General features: G+C 39.6%; 1 protein-coding gene across 4 annotated transcripts in view; it reads left to right on the forward strand.

The window, feature by feature from the left end:
- Positions 1-17,639, forward strand: part of FAF1 (Fas associated factor 1) — a 506,656-nt gene that overhangs the window by 23,379 nt on the left and 465,638 nt on the right. For 2 of the 4 annotated variants that reach the window (XM_037999795.2, XM_037999798.2), the window contains exons 1-2: positions 890-935; positions 1,412-1,449. The exons of 1 other annotated variant lie outside the window; for it this stretch is intronic. In XM_037999795.2, coding sequence (XP_037855723.1) covers positions 905-935; positions 1,412-1,449 — 69 coding nt within the window. In that variant the 5' untranslated portion in view covers positions 890-904. Of the gene's footprint in view, positions 1-889; positions 936-1,411; positions 1,450-17,639 lie in introns of those variants that run through there. One more of the 4 variants, XM_073007305.1, reaches the window with a different exon arrangement.

Genomic DNA, 17,639 nt, shown 5'->3' on the forward strand with positions numbered 1-17,639 from the left:
AGCATACAAAGTTTCTAGTCATCTTCATTTTTGTTTTTCTCTCCTTTTGAAATTCTAGCATTTCTCCTATTTAAAACAATTCTCAAAGATTTCTTGTTGATTATATGGGTCTTATTGCTACATTTTTCAGTACCTTTGTGGTTAGTTGGTGTAAGACATAAATTTACAGATTGAAGAAGCTTAGTGAATACCAAGTAGGTTTAATACAAAGAAAATCACTTGTAGGCACATAATAATCAAACTGCTAAAAACCAAAGATAAAATCTTAAAAACATCCAGAGGAGAGGGAAAAACATTCATAAATAGAACAATGACAAGAGTCATAGCTAACGTCTAGTCAGAAACAGTGGAATCCAGAGGATGATGGAATAATATCTTTAAATTGTTGAAAGAAAAAAATATCAACTAGAATTTTATATTCATCAAAATTATCCTTCAAAACCAAAAGTGAAGACTTTAAAATTTTTTTTTCAGTTACTTATTTATTATTATTTTTGAAACTCACTGTGTCACCTAGGCTGGAGTGCAGTGGTATGAACATGGCTCATTGCAGCCTTGATTTCCTGGGCTCATGTGATCCTTCTGTCTCAGCCTCTTGTGTAGCTGGGACCACAGGTGTGCACCACCATGCTTGGCTAATTTTTAAATTTTTTTGTAGAGACAGGGTCTCATTTTGTTGCCCATGCTGGTTTCGAACTTCTGGGCTCAAGTGATCCTCCTGCCTTGGCCTCCCAAAGTGCTGGAATTATAGGCATGAGCCACCATACCTGGCCGAGACAGTGTTATATGATAAAATATGGGAAGATATGTTGCCCACAGATCTGCATATTATAAGAAATTATAAAGAAATTTCTTTAGGTTGTAGAGGAATGGTATCAGATGGAAATATGGATCTACGGAAGACATGAAGAACACTGAAAATTGCATATATATGGGTAAGTATTTAAAAAATTACGTAGAAGTAAAATATGTGACAACAGTATCAGGAAAGAAGTATTGCAAGGTTCTTACATTATATGGGGTGCAGTAATATTAAGGTATACTGATAAGTTCTGGATGGATGTTGTAATTCTGAGAACAACCACTAATAAAGAGAAGAAATATAGTTAAAAAGCTAATAGAAGAGATAAAATGGATACTAAAAATATGCTGATATGGTTTGGCTGTGTCCCCACCTAAATCTCAACTTGAATTTTATCTCCCAGAATTCTCACGTGTTGTGGGAGGGGCCCAGGGGGAGGTAAATGAATCATGGGGCCTGGTCTTTCCCTCGCTGTTCTTGTGATAGTGAATAAGTCTCGCGAGATCTGATGGGTTTATCAGGGGTTTCTGCTTTTGCTTCTTTCTCATTTTTCTCTTCCCGCTGCCATGTAAGACTTCTGTCATGATTCTAACTTCTGTGCACCCGCAGGCTCAATGATTCTGAGGCCTCCCCAGCCATGTGGAACTGTAAGTCCAATTAAACCTCTTTTTGTTCCCAGTTTTGGGTATGTCTTTATCAGCAGCATGAAAACAAACTAATACAGTAAATTGGTACCAGTACAGTGGGGCGTTGCCAAAGAGATACTGGAGAATTTTGATGCGACGTTGGAACTGGGTAACAGGCAGACGTTGAAACAGTTTGGAGGGCTCAGAAGACAGGAAAATGTGGGAAGGTTTGGAACCTCCTAGAGACTTGTCGAATGACTTTGACGAAAATACTATTAGTGATATGAACAATAAGGTCCAGGCTGAGGTGGTCTCAGATGGAGATGAGGAACTTGCTGGGAACTGGAGCAAAGGTGACTCTTGTTATGTTTTAAGCAAAGAGACTGGTGGCATTTTGCCCCTGCCCTAAAGACTTGTGGAACTTTGAACTTGAGAGAGATGATTTAGGGTATCTGGCGGAAAACATTTCTAAGCAGCAAAGCATCCAAAAGGTGACTTGGGTGCTGTTAAAAGCATTCCATTTTAAAAGGAAAAAAGAGCATAAAAGTTCAGAAAATTTGCAGCCTGATGCGGTAGAAAAGACCCATTTTTTGAGGAGAAATTCAAGTTGGCTGTAGAAATTTGCATAAGTAGCAAGGACCCTAATGTTACATGGAGAAAATGTCTCCAGGTCACGTCAGAGACTTTCATGGCAGCCCCTCCCATCACAGGCACGGAGGCCCAGGAGGAAAAGTGGTTTTGTGGGCAGGGCCCAGGTGTACTGAGTGCATCCTAGGAACTTGGTGCCCTGTGTTCCAGCCACTCCGGCCATGGCTGAAAGGGGCCAACATAGAGCTTGGGCTGTGGCTTCAGAGGGTAGAAGCCCAAAGCCTTGGCAGCTTTCACGTGGTGTTGAGACTGCAGGTGCACAGAAGTCAAGAATTGAGGTTTACGAACCTCCGCCTAGATTCAGAAGATGTATGGAAATGCCTGGATGCCCTGGAAGAAGTTTGCTGCAGGGGTGGGGCTTTCTTGGAGAACCTCTGCTAGGACAGTGTGGAAGGGAAATGTGGGGTTGGAGCTCCCACACAGAGTCCCTGCTAGGGCACTGCCTAGTGGAGCTGTGAGAAGAGGGCCACCATCCTCCAGATCCCAGAATGGCAGATCCACCGACAGCTTGCACCCTGTGCCTGGAAAAGCTCCAGATACTTAGTGCCAGCCTGTGAAAGCATCCAGGAGGGAGGCTGTATCCTGCAAAGCCACAGGGGCGGAGCTGCCCAAGACTATGGGAAACCACCTTTTACATCAGTGTTACCTGAATGTGAGACCTGGAGTCAAAGGAGATCATTTTGGAGCTTTAAAATTTAACTGCCCCGCTGTATTTCGGTCTTGAATGGGCCCTGTAACCCCTTCTCCCATGTAGAATGGCTGTGTTTACCCAATACCTTGTACCCTCATTGTATCTAGGAAGTAACTAGCTTGCTTTTTATTTTAGAGGCTTATAGGTGGAAGGGACTTGCCTTGTCTCAGATGAGACTTTGGACTATGGACTTTTGGGTTAATGCTGAAATGAGTTACGACTTTGGGGGACTGTTGGGAAGACGTGATTGGTTTTTAAATGTGAGGACATGAGATTTGAAGGGGCCATGGGCGGAATGATGTGGTTTGGCTGTGTCCCCACCCAAATCTCAACTTGAATTTTCATCTCCCAGAATTGCCATGTGTTGTGGGAGGGACCCAGTGGGGAGGTAATGGAATCATGGGGGCCAGTCTTTCACGTGCTATTATTATTATTATTTTATTTTTATTTAGTTATTTATTTTGAGACGGAGTCTTGCTCTGTCACCCAGGCTGGAGTGCAGTGGTGCAATCTTGGCTTACTGCAAGCTCTGCCTCCCTGGTTCACGCCATTCTCCAGCCTCAGTCTCCCCAGTAGCTAGGACTACAGGTGCCTGCCTCTATGCCCAGCTAATTTTGTGTGTGTGTATTTTTAGTAGAGATGGGGTTTCACTGTGTTAGTCAGGATGGTCTCGACCTCTTGACCTTGTGATCCACCTGCCTCAGCCTCCCAAAGTGTTGGGATTACAGGCGTGAGCCACTGCGCCCAACCACCTGCTATTCTTGTGATAGTGAGTAAGTCTCGTGAGATCTGATAAGTTTATTCAGGGATTTCAGTTTTTGCTTCTTCCTCATTTTTCTCTCACTGCCACCATGTAAGAAGTGCCTTTCGCCTCCTGTCATGATTCTGAGGCTTCCCCAGCTATGTGGAAGTGTGAGTCCAATTAAACCTCTTTTTGTTCCCAGTTTTAGGTGTGTCTTTATCAGCAGTGTGAACCAACTCATACATATGCTTAACCCTAAAGAATGCAGATAAGAAAGTATAACTGAAGAAAAACAATTGGGACAGATTGTGGAAACAAAATAAAAGAACCACGATAGTAAACGAAGAACCCAGATAGTAAACTTACAGTAAACTACTGCCATATCAGTAATTACATTAAATGTAAATAGGGTAAATAGTTATCAAAAGGTAGAGACTGTCAGGTTGGATGAAAATTAAATATTGATCTATATTGTGTATAAGAGAAGCATCTGGAATATAAAGATGCTTCTCTAGGTTGTAAATAAAAGGATGGACAAACAATGTATCATGTAGACACTAATCATAACAAAGCTGCTGTGATTAATTAATGTTAGACTAAGTAGACTTCAATTTAAGGGGTTTTACTAGAAGTAAAGACGTTCTGGCCCACAGTTTTTCTGATTTCTAACCCTAGTTATGTTGCCTTCTTTAGTTTTCTCATTGTAAAATTGGGCTATTTGATGCTTTACCTGCATTATTATTAGTCCTTACAGCAGCTTTGCAAGATTTGTTATTACCATTGTATGAATGAGAACACTGAGACTCAGAGAGTCTCAGGACTAGTTAAATGGTAAAGTCACAGGACTAGTTAAATGGTAAAGCTGCATTTGAAGCTAGTTGTGCTTTGAGTCAGAGTTTTTTTTTCCACTACACATTGTTTCCTGCCAATATACCTTCCTGAATAGTACTGTACCCTAAGCTTTGCTTCTGTATAAACACACCTACTTGGAAGAACTCTCCTGAGGTCACCTGCTTAGCTCATTATGTCCTTTTGGAATCCATTCTTCTTTAAAACAAAATAACCAAGATGTATTAGAATGTCATTAATAGGCTGTAATTGAGAATTTCCCATGTTGGCATTATGATTTTACTACTTATCAGTACATTTCAAAGATATCCCTCTCTTGAAATGCTTTGTTAATTACAGCCCCAGATTCCCCTAAATAAATGCTAATTTGCTAACGTTTTGGTTAAGCAAATGAAAAATGAAAAAAATGAGTGGCATAGGTCATTGGAGTCTACTTGGAAAAAAGAAGGTATTTGCATCTTGGTGCTTACTGTTAATTGTTTATGCGATAAGTTGCCTAATATGTGTTATTTGCTTTTTAAGAGTTGTAGACTACAAATTACTGATAATTTGTATAGCGTTACATCATATTTATAGCTTCTGGTAAGACAGAATACTTATAAATTATGGTTTATAATAATTATAAAAAAGCTAAGTATGGTTTGCGTCCATTTAAAGAATCTTATAAATCTTTAGATGTACTTTGTTATCTGAATAATTGTGAATCGTGAGGGCAGGAGCCAAATCTTTTACCCACTGTATTTCCAGAACCTAGCACTAGGCCTGGCACATGATAGAGACATTCAATGAATATTTTTGGCAGTTTTATTATTTCCTGAAAGTCTTGTGTGAAAGCTAGTGTGAAATGAAATTCCCAAGATGTGTTAAATGTTTGCTCCCTCTTGTGGATAGAAAAGATAATGTAAGCTCTTATAATGAATCTGTTCTCTAGTTTTTGTTACCAAAAGATATAGTATAAACAGTGTGTAAAATTTACTGAAATTTTTCTCTTTTTGAAGGGATCTGAATACAATTTTATCAACCAAAGATCTTTTAGTTCACATATATTCATAAAACATGCATAATTCTTGCTCAAGTATCATTTTTTAAAACTATCCAGGATAAAATTTATATACTAGTACTCAATTTAGAACTTAAATAGCACTGTTTTTGGAGCCCACTCCTTCTGCTTTCCTATGTATAAATTGTATGAATGATCAAAGAACTTCCTGTTTTAATTCTGTTAATAAAACCCTATTAAATATTGTTGGATATCCTTTGAGAGTATTATTAAACACATCATTTCCTAATAATTCAAAACATTTTTTATTTTGATTAAAAAAATAATTTTGCTAGCTTTCCTACTTATTTATTTTTTTTGAGACTGTGTCTCGCTGTGTCACCCAGACTGGGGTACGGTGATGCAGTCTCGGCTCACGGCAACCCGTGCCTCCTGAGTTCAAGCAGTCCTCCCACCTCTGCCTCCCATGCAGCTGGGACCACAGATGCACACCACCATGCCTGGGTATTTCTTTGTATGTTTAATAGAGATAGGGGTTTCACCATGTTGGCCAGGCTGGTCTCGAATCCCTGAGCTCAGCTTGACCTCTCAAAGTGCTGGGATTACAGGCATGTGCCACTGCGCCTGGCCAGCCTTCCTCAGTTTTTTTTTGAGATGGAGTCTCTCACTGTTGCCTGGGCTAGAGTCCAATGGCATGATTTCGGTTCACTGCAACCTCCGCCTCCTGGGTTCAAGCTATTCTCCTGCCTCAGCCTCCCGAGTAGCTGGGATTACAGGCACCCACTTCCACACTCAGCTAATTTTTTGTATTTTTAGTAGAGATGGGGTTTCGCTGTGTTGGCCAGGCTGGTCTCGAACTCTTGACCTTGTGATCGGTCTGCCTTGGTCTCCCAAAGTGCTGGGATTACAGGCGCGAGCCACCGTGCCTGGCTGCCTTCCTCAGTTTTTAAATACAGAACACTTATTTTCTTTTAAGTGTGATACTTTCATTCTAAAGAGTTAACGTCACAGACTAAAAGCAGCTGGCCTTTGGAAATGCTTTGACATGTAGAATAAATCTTTTAAACAAAGATGTAGATTCTTGATATTCTTTTCTCCATATACTCAAGAGACTTTCATATTACTTTCTTAGACCTTCATTTTCTATTCTGTTATTTATAGTAGAAGTTGACTTTCATTTTGAGGCCACTTTTGAAATAGAACTAATATTTTTGCCATTTCAGAAAAGTTGTAGTCTGTGTGCCAAAGATAGACAGCGTGCAGTATACGTGCACTATAGCATGGATGTTGGACTCTTAAGCAGGGCTCACTTACTAGGCAGGTGACTTGTTCCTGAAAACCAGTCTGGCTGTGAACATCCAGATCCTCACCTCAGCAGAATCACAGTCTGTCATTAACTAAAGCAAGTGAAAACTCTAAACTTTATGAGGGCGTAATATTCAGATAGCAAAGAACAAAAATCCTAAGAGTATAGTTTGAATTTGCACAACATGAACACATCCATATAAACAACACTTTGGTTAAAAGAACAGAATATGTGACAAGAGTAGAAAAAAGAAAAAGAGGAGATTAGGGCACATAGAGACGCAGGGAAGAACAATGTGAAGACACAGGGATAGCCATCAACAAGCCAAGGAGAGAGGCCTCAGAAGACATCCAAACTGCTGACACCTTGATCTTGGATTTATCATCTCAGAATTGTGAGAAAAAAAAATTTATGTTTAAACAAACAAAAAGAAAAAAAAGAAGCAGAATATAATCAGAGTTCCAGAAGCTTCCTTCTTCCATTCAGTTATCTCTCACCCTTCAGGATAACCTAGTAGATTGACTTCTGACATTACATATATGTTAGTTTTGCAAGTTTTAAAATGTTATGTATATGAAACTACATAGTAAGCTTTTATTTTATTTTATTTTATTTGTTTAATTTTTTTTTGGAGACAGGGTCTCTCTCTGCCACCCAGGCTGGACTGCAGTGGTGCCATCTTGGCTCACTGCAACCTCAGCCTCCCAAATAGTTGGGACTACAGGCACGTGCCACCGTGCCCAACTCATTTTTTGTTATTTTAGTAGAGACGGAGTTTCAACATGTTGACTAGGCTGGTCTTGAACTCCTGACCTCAAGTGATCCACCCGCCTCGGCCTCCCAAAGTGCTGGGATTACAGGTGTGAGCCACCATACTTTACCCCCATACAGTAAGCTTTAAAACAAAAAAATTCTGGTAAAATATACATAACATAAAATTTACCTTTTTAGCTGTTTTAAACATACAGTTCAGTGGTATTAAGTACCTTCACATTATTATGTAGCATCACCACCACTCATCTCTAGAACTTTTTCATCTTCCCCCAAACTCTTATTGATTAAACATTAACTCCCCATTCCCCTTTCTGCTTCTAAACATTAACTCCCCATTCCCCTTTCTGCCTCTGTGAGTTTTGAGTACTTATAGACGTGGAATTATTTAGTGTTTGTCCTTTTATGTCTGGCTTGTTTCACTTAACATAGTATTTTTAAGGTACATCCATTTTATAGTGTATGTCAGAATTTCTTGTCTTTTTAAGGAGCAACAATACTCTGTTGCGTGAACATACTACATTTTCTTCATTTATGGATGGACATTTGAGTTGTTTATACATTTTGGATGTTGTTAACAATGGTACTATGAACATGGGTGTATAAATATGTTTTGAGTCCTTGCTTCCTTAAAAGTCTTTTGGGTATATAACCACAAGTGCAGTTACTGGATCGTACGGTAACTTTTTCCCTTGTATTTTTAGTTTACATGTAATAATTGTATATACTTACGCGATACAAAGTGATCTTTTCATAAGAATATGCAATGTGTAGTGATCAAATCAGGATAATTAGCATATCCTTCACCTTAAACTTTTTTTTTCCTTTTTGTTGGGAACATTTAAAGTCTGCTTTTTTATCTTTTGGAAAATATACAATAAATTATAGTTAACCGTGTCACCCTACAGCGCTGTAGAACACCAGAACTCATTCCTCCTATCTAGCTGTAATTTCATATCTGTTAACCAGGTTCTCCTCATTCACCCCTTCTCACTGCCCTTCCCAGTCTCTAATATTTCCAATTCTATACTCTAATTCCGTGAGCTCAGAATTCTTTTTAGCTTCTACATATGACTGAGAGCATGTATTTATCTTTCTGTGCCTTACTTAGTTTAACATACTATCCTGCAGGCTTATCCATGTTGCTGCAAGTGATAGGATTTCATTCTTTTTCTTTGTAGTTTGTTTGTTTGTTTGTTTATGTTTAGAGACAGGATCTTTCTGTTGCCCAGGCTGGAGTGTAGTGGTATGATCGTAGCTCTCAGTAATGTTAAACTCTGGGGCTTAAGCAATCCTCCCCCCTCAGTCTCCTGAGTAACTGGGATTACACGCATGTGTCACCACACCTGGCTAACTTGTTTTACTTTCTGTAGAGATAGGGTCTTGTTATATTACCTAAGCTGGTCTTCAACTCCTGGCCTTAAGCGACCCTCCTGCATCAGCCTCCCAAATCACTGGGATTACATGCATGAGGCACACTACACCTGGCCCAATTCCATTCTTTTTCATGGAGGAATAGTATTCCATTGTGTATATAAACCACATTTTTATTCATTTGCCTGTTGATGGACATTTAGGCTGACTCCATATCTGGGCTATTATGAATAGTGTTGGAATAAACATGGGGGCACAGGTATCCTTTTGATGTTAATTTCCTTTCCTTTCTATAAATAACCAGTAATGAGGCCGGGCGCGGTGGCTCAAGCCTGTAATCCCAGCGCTTTGGGAGGCCGAGACGGGCGGATCACGAGGTCAGGAGATCAAGACCATCCTGGCTAACCCGGTGAAACCCGTCTCTAGTAAAAAAATACAAAAAAATAGCCGGGCGAGGTGGCGAGCGTGTGTAGTCCCAGCTACTCGGGAGGCTGAGGCAGGAGAATGGCGTAAACCCGGGAGGCGGAGCTTGCAGTGAGCTGAGATCCGGCCACTGCACTCCAGCCTGGGCGACAGAGCGAGACTCCGTCTCAAAAAAAAAAAAAAAAAAAAAAAAAAACCAGTAATGAGATTGCTGTATCATATAGTAGTTCTATTTTTAGTTTTTTGAGAAAGCGCGACACTGCTTTTTATACTGACTATACTAATTTATATTCCCACCAACAGTGTATGAGTTCCTTTTTTTCTGCATCCTTGCCAGGATTTGTTATTTTTTGTCTTTGATAATAGCCATTCTGACTGGGGTGAGATAATATTTGTTGGTGGCCATTTCTGTGTCTTCTTTTGAGAAATGTCTGTTCAGATACTTCACCCACTTTGTAGTAATGGGATTTTTTTTTTTTTTTTTTTTGCTGCTGAGTTGTTTGAATTCCTTGTGTATTCTGGTTGTTAGTTCTTTGTTAGTCAAATGATTTGTAAGTATTTTCCTATCTACAGGTTGTCTGTTAACTGTGTTGATTGTTTCTTTTGCTGTGGAGAAGCCTTTTAGTTTAGTACAGTCCCATTTGTCTGTTTTTGTTGTCTGCAGTTTTGTCCTGATGTGTTTTTGTCCTGACGTGTTTTCACCCAGCAGTTTTATAGTTTTGAGTCTTACGTTTAAGTCTTTAATCCATTTGGAGTTAATTTTTGTATATAGTGATAGATAGGGGTCTAGTTTCATTGCCCTGCATATGGTCATCCATTTTTCTCAGCACGATTTATTGAAGAGACTGTTTTCCCAATGTGTATTCTTAGTACTTTTGCTGAATATCAGTTGGCTAAAAATATGTGGATTTATTAATATTTTTAATTTCAGGGTTCTCTGTTCTGTTGGTCTATGTATCTGTTTTGTTTGTTTGTTTCATTTTGTTTTTTGAGATGGAGTTTCATTCTTGTCACCCAGGCTAGAGTGCAGTGGCACGATCTCAGCTCACTGCAACCTTTGTCTCCTGAGTTCAAGTAATTCACCTTCCTCAGCCTCCGGAGTAGCTGTGATTACAGGCGCCCACCACCACACCCAGCTAATTTTTGTATTTTTTGGAGAGACAGGGTTTCATCATGTTGGCCAGGCTGGTCTTGAACTCCTGAACTCAGGTGATCTACCCACCTCAGCCTCCCAAAGTGCTGGGATTACAGGCGTGAGCCACTGTGCCTGACCTATGTATCTTTTATTTTACCAATACCGTACTGTTTCGGTTACTGTAGCTCTGTTGTATATTTTGAGGTCAGCTTTGTTCTTTTTTCTGATTATTACTTTGGCTATTCAGGGTCTATTGTGCTTCTATGTGAACTTTAAGGTTGCTTTTTCTATTTCTGTAAAGAATGTCCTTGGTATTTTATGGAGATTATGCTGTATCTGTAGATTACTTTGGATAGTATGGTCATTTTAACAATATTAGTTCTGCTAATCAATGAGTATGGGATACCTTTGTTTGTGTTCTCTTCAATTTCTTTCATTAGTGTTTTGTAATTTTCATTGCAGAGGTCTTTTATATTCTTGGTTAAATTGATTCCTAGGTGGTGGTGGTGGTTGTTTTAATAGCTATTATAAATGGGATGGATTGGTTTCTTGATTTTTTTTTTTAAATTGTTCATTTTTGGTGTATAGAAGTACTGCTCATTTTAGTTTGTTTATTTTGTGTCTTGTAACTTCGCTGAGTTTATCAGTTCTAAAAGTTTTTTGGTGCAGTATTAGGTTTTTCTATATCTAAGATCATGTTATCTGCAAACAAGAATGATTTGACTTCTTCCTTTCCAATTTGGATGCCTTTTACTTCTTCTCTTGTCTGGTTGTTATAGCTAAGACTTTTAGTACTATGTTGAATAACAGTGGTGAAAGTGTGCATCTTTGTCATGTTCCAGATATTAAAGTGTTTCAGTTTCTCCCCATTCAGTATGATGATAGCTGTGGGTATGTCATATATGGCTTTTATTACATTGAGATATGTTTCTTCGATACTCAGTTGGGAGTTTTTATCAGAAATGGATGTTGAATTTTATTGAATGCTGTTTCAATGTCTATTTAAATGAAAATATGATTCTGGTTCTTGATTCTGTTAGTGTGATGTACTGTATTTATTGATTTGTGCATGTTGGGCCATCTTTGCATTCCTGGCAGAAATCCAGCTTATGGTAAGTGATCTTTTTAATGTGCCATTGATTTCGGTTTGCTAGTATTTTGCTGAGGATTTTCGAATCTATGTTCATCAGGGTTATTGACCTGTAGTTTTCTTTTTTTGTTGTGTTCTTGCCTGGTTTTGATATCAGGGTAATGCTGTCTCATAGAAGGAATGAAGAAGAATTCCCTTCTTTTTAATTTTTTGAATATTTGAGAAGAATTGGTGCTAGTTTTTCTTAAGAGTTTGTAGAATTCAGCAGTGAAGCTATCTGGTCCCGGGCTTCTCTTTTTTGGGAGTTTTTGTTTGTTTTTGTGTTTTTTTAAAGACACAAGGTCTACCCTGTCACCCAGGCTGGAATGCAGTGGTATTATCATAGCTTACTGCAGCCTCAAACTCCTAGAGTCAAGGGATCCTCCTGCCTGAGGCTCCCAAGTAGATAGGGCTACAGGTGTTGCCTGGCTAAATTTTTTTTGGAATATTTTTTGTAGTGATGGATTTTTCTATGTTACCCAGGCTGGTCACCACCTCCTGGGCTCAAGCAATCCTTCACCTCAGCCTCTCAAAGCACTGAGATTATAGGTGTGAGTTACTGCACTTAGCCTTAGGAGACTTTATTACTGATTCAATCTTGTTGCTCATTATGGGTGTGTTCAGGTTTTCTATTTCTTTATGGTTCAATCTTGGTAGTTATCTGTATCTAGAAATTTACCCATTTACTCTGTGTTTTCCAGTTTGTTGGTATATAGCTGTTCACAATAACCTGCGATGATCTTTTGTGTTTCTTTGGTATCAGTTACGATGACTTCATTTTCATTTCTGAATTTTTTTTGTTAGTCTCATGAGTAGTTTATTGATCTTTTTTATCTTTTCAAAAAAACAACATTAGTTGATCTTTTGTCTTTTTTTTTTTTTTTTTTTTGAGGCAGATTCTCGCACTGTTGCCTGGGCTGGAGTGCAGTGGCGTCATCTCGGCTCACTGCAACCTCCATCTCCTGGGTTCAAGTGATTCTCCTGCCTCAGCCCCCCCAAGTAGCTGGGATTATAGGTGTGCACCAACACACCCGGATAATTTTGTATTTTTAGTAGAGACGGGGTTTCACCATGTTGGTCAGGCTGGTCTCAAACTCCTGACCTCAGGTGATCCACCCTCCTCGGCTTCCCAAAGTGCTGGGATTACAGGCATGAGCCACTGCGACCCAGCTTAGTTTGGTGGTTTTCTTTTCTTTTCTTTTTCTTTCTTTCTTTCTTTTTTTTTTTGAGGTGGAGTCTTGCTCTGTTGCCCAGGCTAGAGTGCAATGGCGTGATCTTGGTTCATCGCAACCTCCGTCTCCCAGGTTCAAGCGTTTCTCCTGCCTCAGCCTCCCTAGTAGCTGGGATTACAGGTGCCTGCCACCACGCTTGGCTAAGTTTTGTATTTTTAGTTTAAACGAGGTTTTGCCATGTTGGTCATGCTGGTCTCGAATTCCTGACCTCAGGTAATCCACCCACCTTGGCCTCCCAAACTGCTGGGATTACAGGTGTGAGCCATCACGTCCAGCCATTTGGTAGTTTTCTGCAGTGGTTACATTTGAGTCCTTTCCTCTTTCTCATTTGTGTGTCTGCTCTCTACCAGTGAATTTTATGCTTTAATTTTTTTTTTTTTTTGGGGGGCGAGGTCTTTGCTCTATTTCCCAGGCTGGAGTGCAGTGGTGTGATCTTAGCTCCCTGCATCCCTCTGCCTCCTGGCTCAGGTGATCCTCCCACCTCAGCCTCCCGAGTAGCTAGGACTACAGGCATGCACCACCATGCCTGGCTAACTGTTGTATTTTTAGTGGAAACAGGATTTCACCATGTTACCCAGGCTGGTCTCGAACTCGTGGGCTCAAGTGATCTGCCCTCCTTGACTTCACAAAGTGCTGGGATTACAGGCGTGAGCCACCATACCTGGCCACTTTAATATGTTTTCATGATGATAGATATTATTCTTTCACTTCCAGATGTAGGAATTCCTTAAACATTTCTTGTAGAGCTGGTCTTGTTGTTATGAATTCCCTCAGTGGTGACAGAGGCAGGAGGCGTCAAACTGATTCTCAGGCTCTTGGATGGTGCGTGCAGCCACTGACAGTGGGTTGCAGTCGGGCAGGCCAGTCCACAGGCTCTAGGATGGCATCTGGGGGTGTTGGCTACTGCAGGTGGGGCAAGTCGGTCCCTTGGCCCTGTGACGGTTCACCCAGGCTCTGGTGGTTGTGGGCAGGGTGGGCCAACCTAAGGTCCCTGGACGGTGTGTACCTCATGTGGTAATCGTGGGCTTGGTCATAGATGTATTTTGTTACTGTATACATTTATTTTTTTCTAGAGGTTTTTAATGTAAAGAATGCAGAGTTTTCTATATATAATCATTTGTCTGTGATAAAAGATAGCTGTAATTCTTTCCAGTTTTTATGACTTTTTCTTATTTATTGCATGTAATAGGACCTCTAGTATAATAGAGGTTGAATAGAAGTGGTAACAGCAAACATTCTTTTTTTTTTTTTTTTATACGTTAAGTTCTAGGGTACATGTGCACAATGTGCAGGTTTGTTACATATGTATACATGTGCCGTGTTGTGCTGCCCTCATTGACTCGTCATTTACATATGTATATCTCCTAATGCTATCCCTCCCCCCTCCCCCCCATCCTACAACAGGCCCCAGTGTGTGATGTTCCCCTTCCTGTGTCCAAGTGTTCTCATTGTTCAATTCCCACCTGTGAGTGAGAACATGCGGTGTTTGGTTTTTTGTCCTTGTGATAGTTTGACAGCAAACATTCTTAACATTCTTGCCTTTTTCCCTATCTTAGGGATAAATATTCAGTCTTCCACTATTAAGTATGGTGTAAGCTATAGATTTTTCATAGATGTCCTTCTGCTGATTAAGGAAATTACCTTCTATTCTTAATTTGCTAAGAGTTTTTATTATGAATGTTTATTAATTTGTTTTGAATATTCTAGGGAGATGGTGATATAGATTTTCTCCTTTGTTCTGTTAATATGGTAAATTATACTGATTTCTGAATGTTAAACCAACTTTGCATTGCTGAGAGCAACCTCGGTCATGATTTGTTATCCTTTTTACAGAATCCTGGATTTGATTTGCTAATATTTTGTTAAGGATTTTTGCATCTATGTTCATGAGGAAAATTGGCCTGAATTTAGAGGAATCTTGGGTTCATCTGCCACATATCAGTGATGTGAGGCAGGCAATCAGGGACAGTGTCTGTCATCTGCAGTAGTACTTGGTGCTGTGCCTATACTTTTTGGGAACAGTAATGCCTACTGTTTTTCTTCCACCTTCCAAAGTATATTTTCTTTCTTTACTTTTTTTTTTTTTTTTTTTGAGACGGAGTCTTGCTGTTTTGCCCAGGCTGGAGTGTGGTGGCATGATCTTGGCTCACTGCAACCTCTGCCCCCCAGGCTCAAGCGATTCTCCTGCCTCAGCCTCCCGAGTAGCTGGGACTACAGGCGAGTGCTACCACGCCCAGCTAATTTTTTGTATTTTTAGTAGAGACAGGGTTTCACCATGTTGGCCAGGCTGGTCCCAAACTCCTCACCTCAGGTGGTCCACCTGACTCGGCCTCCCAAAGCGATGGGCTTATAGATGTGAGCCACTGCCAGGCCTGCACATGTTTTTTTGTGGCCATTCCTGACCTCAGACCACTCAGGGAAGGAATTTTCAGGAATTTAGTTTCAGCTTAGGTGAGTTGATACAGTATGAAACCAGCAGATCTCATCTTTGCTATACTTCTTACATTTCTTTTTTCCCACCCTTGTTCTAGAGATTACAACATACATGGTTTACTTATCACAGTCTCTCTTAATTGCTTTATATTACTTCATGTATAAGAACTTTATAAGAATATTCTTCAGCTGGGCGTGGTGGCTCACACCTGTAATCCCAGCACTTTGGGAGGCTGAAGCTGGTGGATCATGAGGTCAGGAGTTTGAGACCATCCTGGCCAACATGGTGAAACCCTGTTTCTACTAAAAATAAAAAAAATTAGCCAGGCATGGTATCAGGCTCCTGTAATCCCAGCTGCCTGGGAGACTGAGGCAGGAGAATCGCTTGAACCCAGGAAGCCGAGGTTGCAGTGAGCCGAGACTGTGCCACTGCACTCCAGTCTGGACAACAGAGCAAGACTCTATCTCAAAAAAAAAAAAAAAAAAAAAATTCATCTGTTTACCCCCTTGCAGCCTTTATTTTATTCTTTTCATATATTTTACTTTTACATGTTATATAGCTCGTAATTCATTCTGTGATTTTTGCTTAGAGTTGTCTTTTAAAGAATATAAGAAATAATAAATGTTTATATTTATTATTTCTGATGCTCTTTGTGTAGATTAGAGGTTCCATCTAGTATCATTTCCCTCCAGCATGAAAACCTTTACTGTTTTTTATATGCAGATCTGTTGGTGAGAAATTCTCTCAGCTTTTGTTTATCTGGAAATTTGTTTTGTTGGTGAGAAATTCTCTCAGCTTTTGTTTATCTGGAAATTTGTTTTGTTGGTGAGAAATTCTCTCAGCTTTTGTTTACCTGGAAATTTCTTTGTTTTGATTTTTCCTTATTTGCATGTTTTTCATTTAGGAGTTAGAGTTAGTGGTAAACCTATCTGTTGGATATTTAAAAACATTTTGGTAAAGAGTATAAAACATTATTAAGGAAATAACATTCCTGACACTTCATAATTTTATTATTCTGCCTTTATTGATAAGTACAAGTTCATTTATTTTGTTCCTTATAATTAAAAAGTTTTGGTTTATGTGAAATTTACATTCAGTGAAATGTACTCTTTGTAAGTGGACAATTTGATGAGTTTTAATAATTATATAGGCAGGATATGGTGGCCCACTCCTGTAATCCTAGCACTTTGGGAGGCCGAGGTGGGCGGATCACTTGAGGCCAGAAAGGTTTCTTCATGATCTCAATCATTCTCCATGCCCTATGTGAAACCATAGGTCTGATTTCTATTATTGTAGATTACTTTTGTCTGTTACTGGACTTCATGTAAATGAAGTCATACAGCATGCAGTATTTTGAGTATGGCTTTTTTCTCTCATCTTAATGCCTTTGAGGTTCATCAGATAAATGTATTGTGAACATTTTCTTCCAGTGTGTGACTATCTTTTTATTTCACCTTAGATTCTGATGTTTCGTCTGAGGTCTTAACCCTGGCTGGTCCTGATGTGTAATTTTGTTTTGTAAAACTGCCAAAAACTATGTTGGTCGGTCTTCTTCCCTTCCCTTCCCTTCCCTTCCCTTCCCTTCCCTTCCCTCCCCTTCCCTCCCCTCCCCTCCCCTCCCCTCCCCTCCCCTCCCCTCCCCTCCCCTCCCCTCCCCTCCTTTCTTTCCTTTCTTTTCTTTTCTTTTCTTTCTTTCTTTTTCTTTCTTTTTTCTTTCTTTCTCTTTCTTTCTCTCTTTCTCTCGCTTTCTCTTTCTCTCTCTCTCTCTCTTTCTCTCTCTCTCTCTTTCTCTCTCTCTCTTTCTCTCTCTCTCTCTTTCTCTCTCTCTTTCTTTCTTTCTTTCTTTCTTTCTTTCTTTCTTTCTTTCTTTCTTTCTTTCTTTCTTTCTTTCTTTCTTTCTTTCTTTCTTTCTTCTTCTTTCTTTCTTTCTTTCTTTCCCTTTCTTTTAAGAGGCTTCTAACTAAACTTTTTAGCTCTCTGACTCATGAATACATTAATACATTAAATTTAGCAAATGTTGCTTGGCAAAAAATCTGGCATTATGTTTGAGGCCCTCTGATTGCTGCAAAAATCTCTGCTGGTTTCTATTCTTATTTGTTGGTTCTGTTGATGCAACGCTTGTCTTTTCAAGTTCTTGCTTGGAATTAAAAAGTTCCTAGCAGAAGTCAGCTTACCTCTTTGAAGTTCTCTCGATTTCAGGATCTTAAGCCATCTTGTTCTTGTTGCCTGTGTGAGGAAGCTTTTCTCATTCTGCAATAGATTATTGCAGTATATCTTTGAGCTTTTCAGTTTGTTCTCAGCAAGAGTCTTCTGCAAGCTACTCTAGCCCATCTGGAAGCAAAACCTTTTGAATGCATTGATGAGAATACTTTTTAAAAATAGTTTGGATTTTAAGTTTTGCTGTTTACCCAAGCATAAGCCATCATCTTTCATTGTTTTTTCTTCCTCCTCTCTTGGTCTTTTTTGATAGCTGATTC

The sequence above is a fragment of the Chlorocebus sabaeus genome, chromosome 20, assembly GCF_047675955.1.
Source record: "Chlorocebus sabaeus isolate Y175 chromosome 20, mChlSab1.0.hap1, whole genome shotgun sequence".
Taxonomy (NCBI): Eukaryota; Metazoa; Chordata; class Mammalia; order Primates; family Cercopithecidae; genus Chlorocebus; species Chlorocebus sabaeus.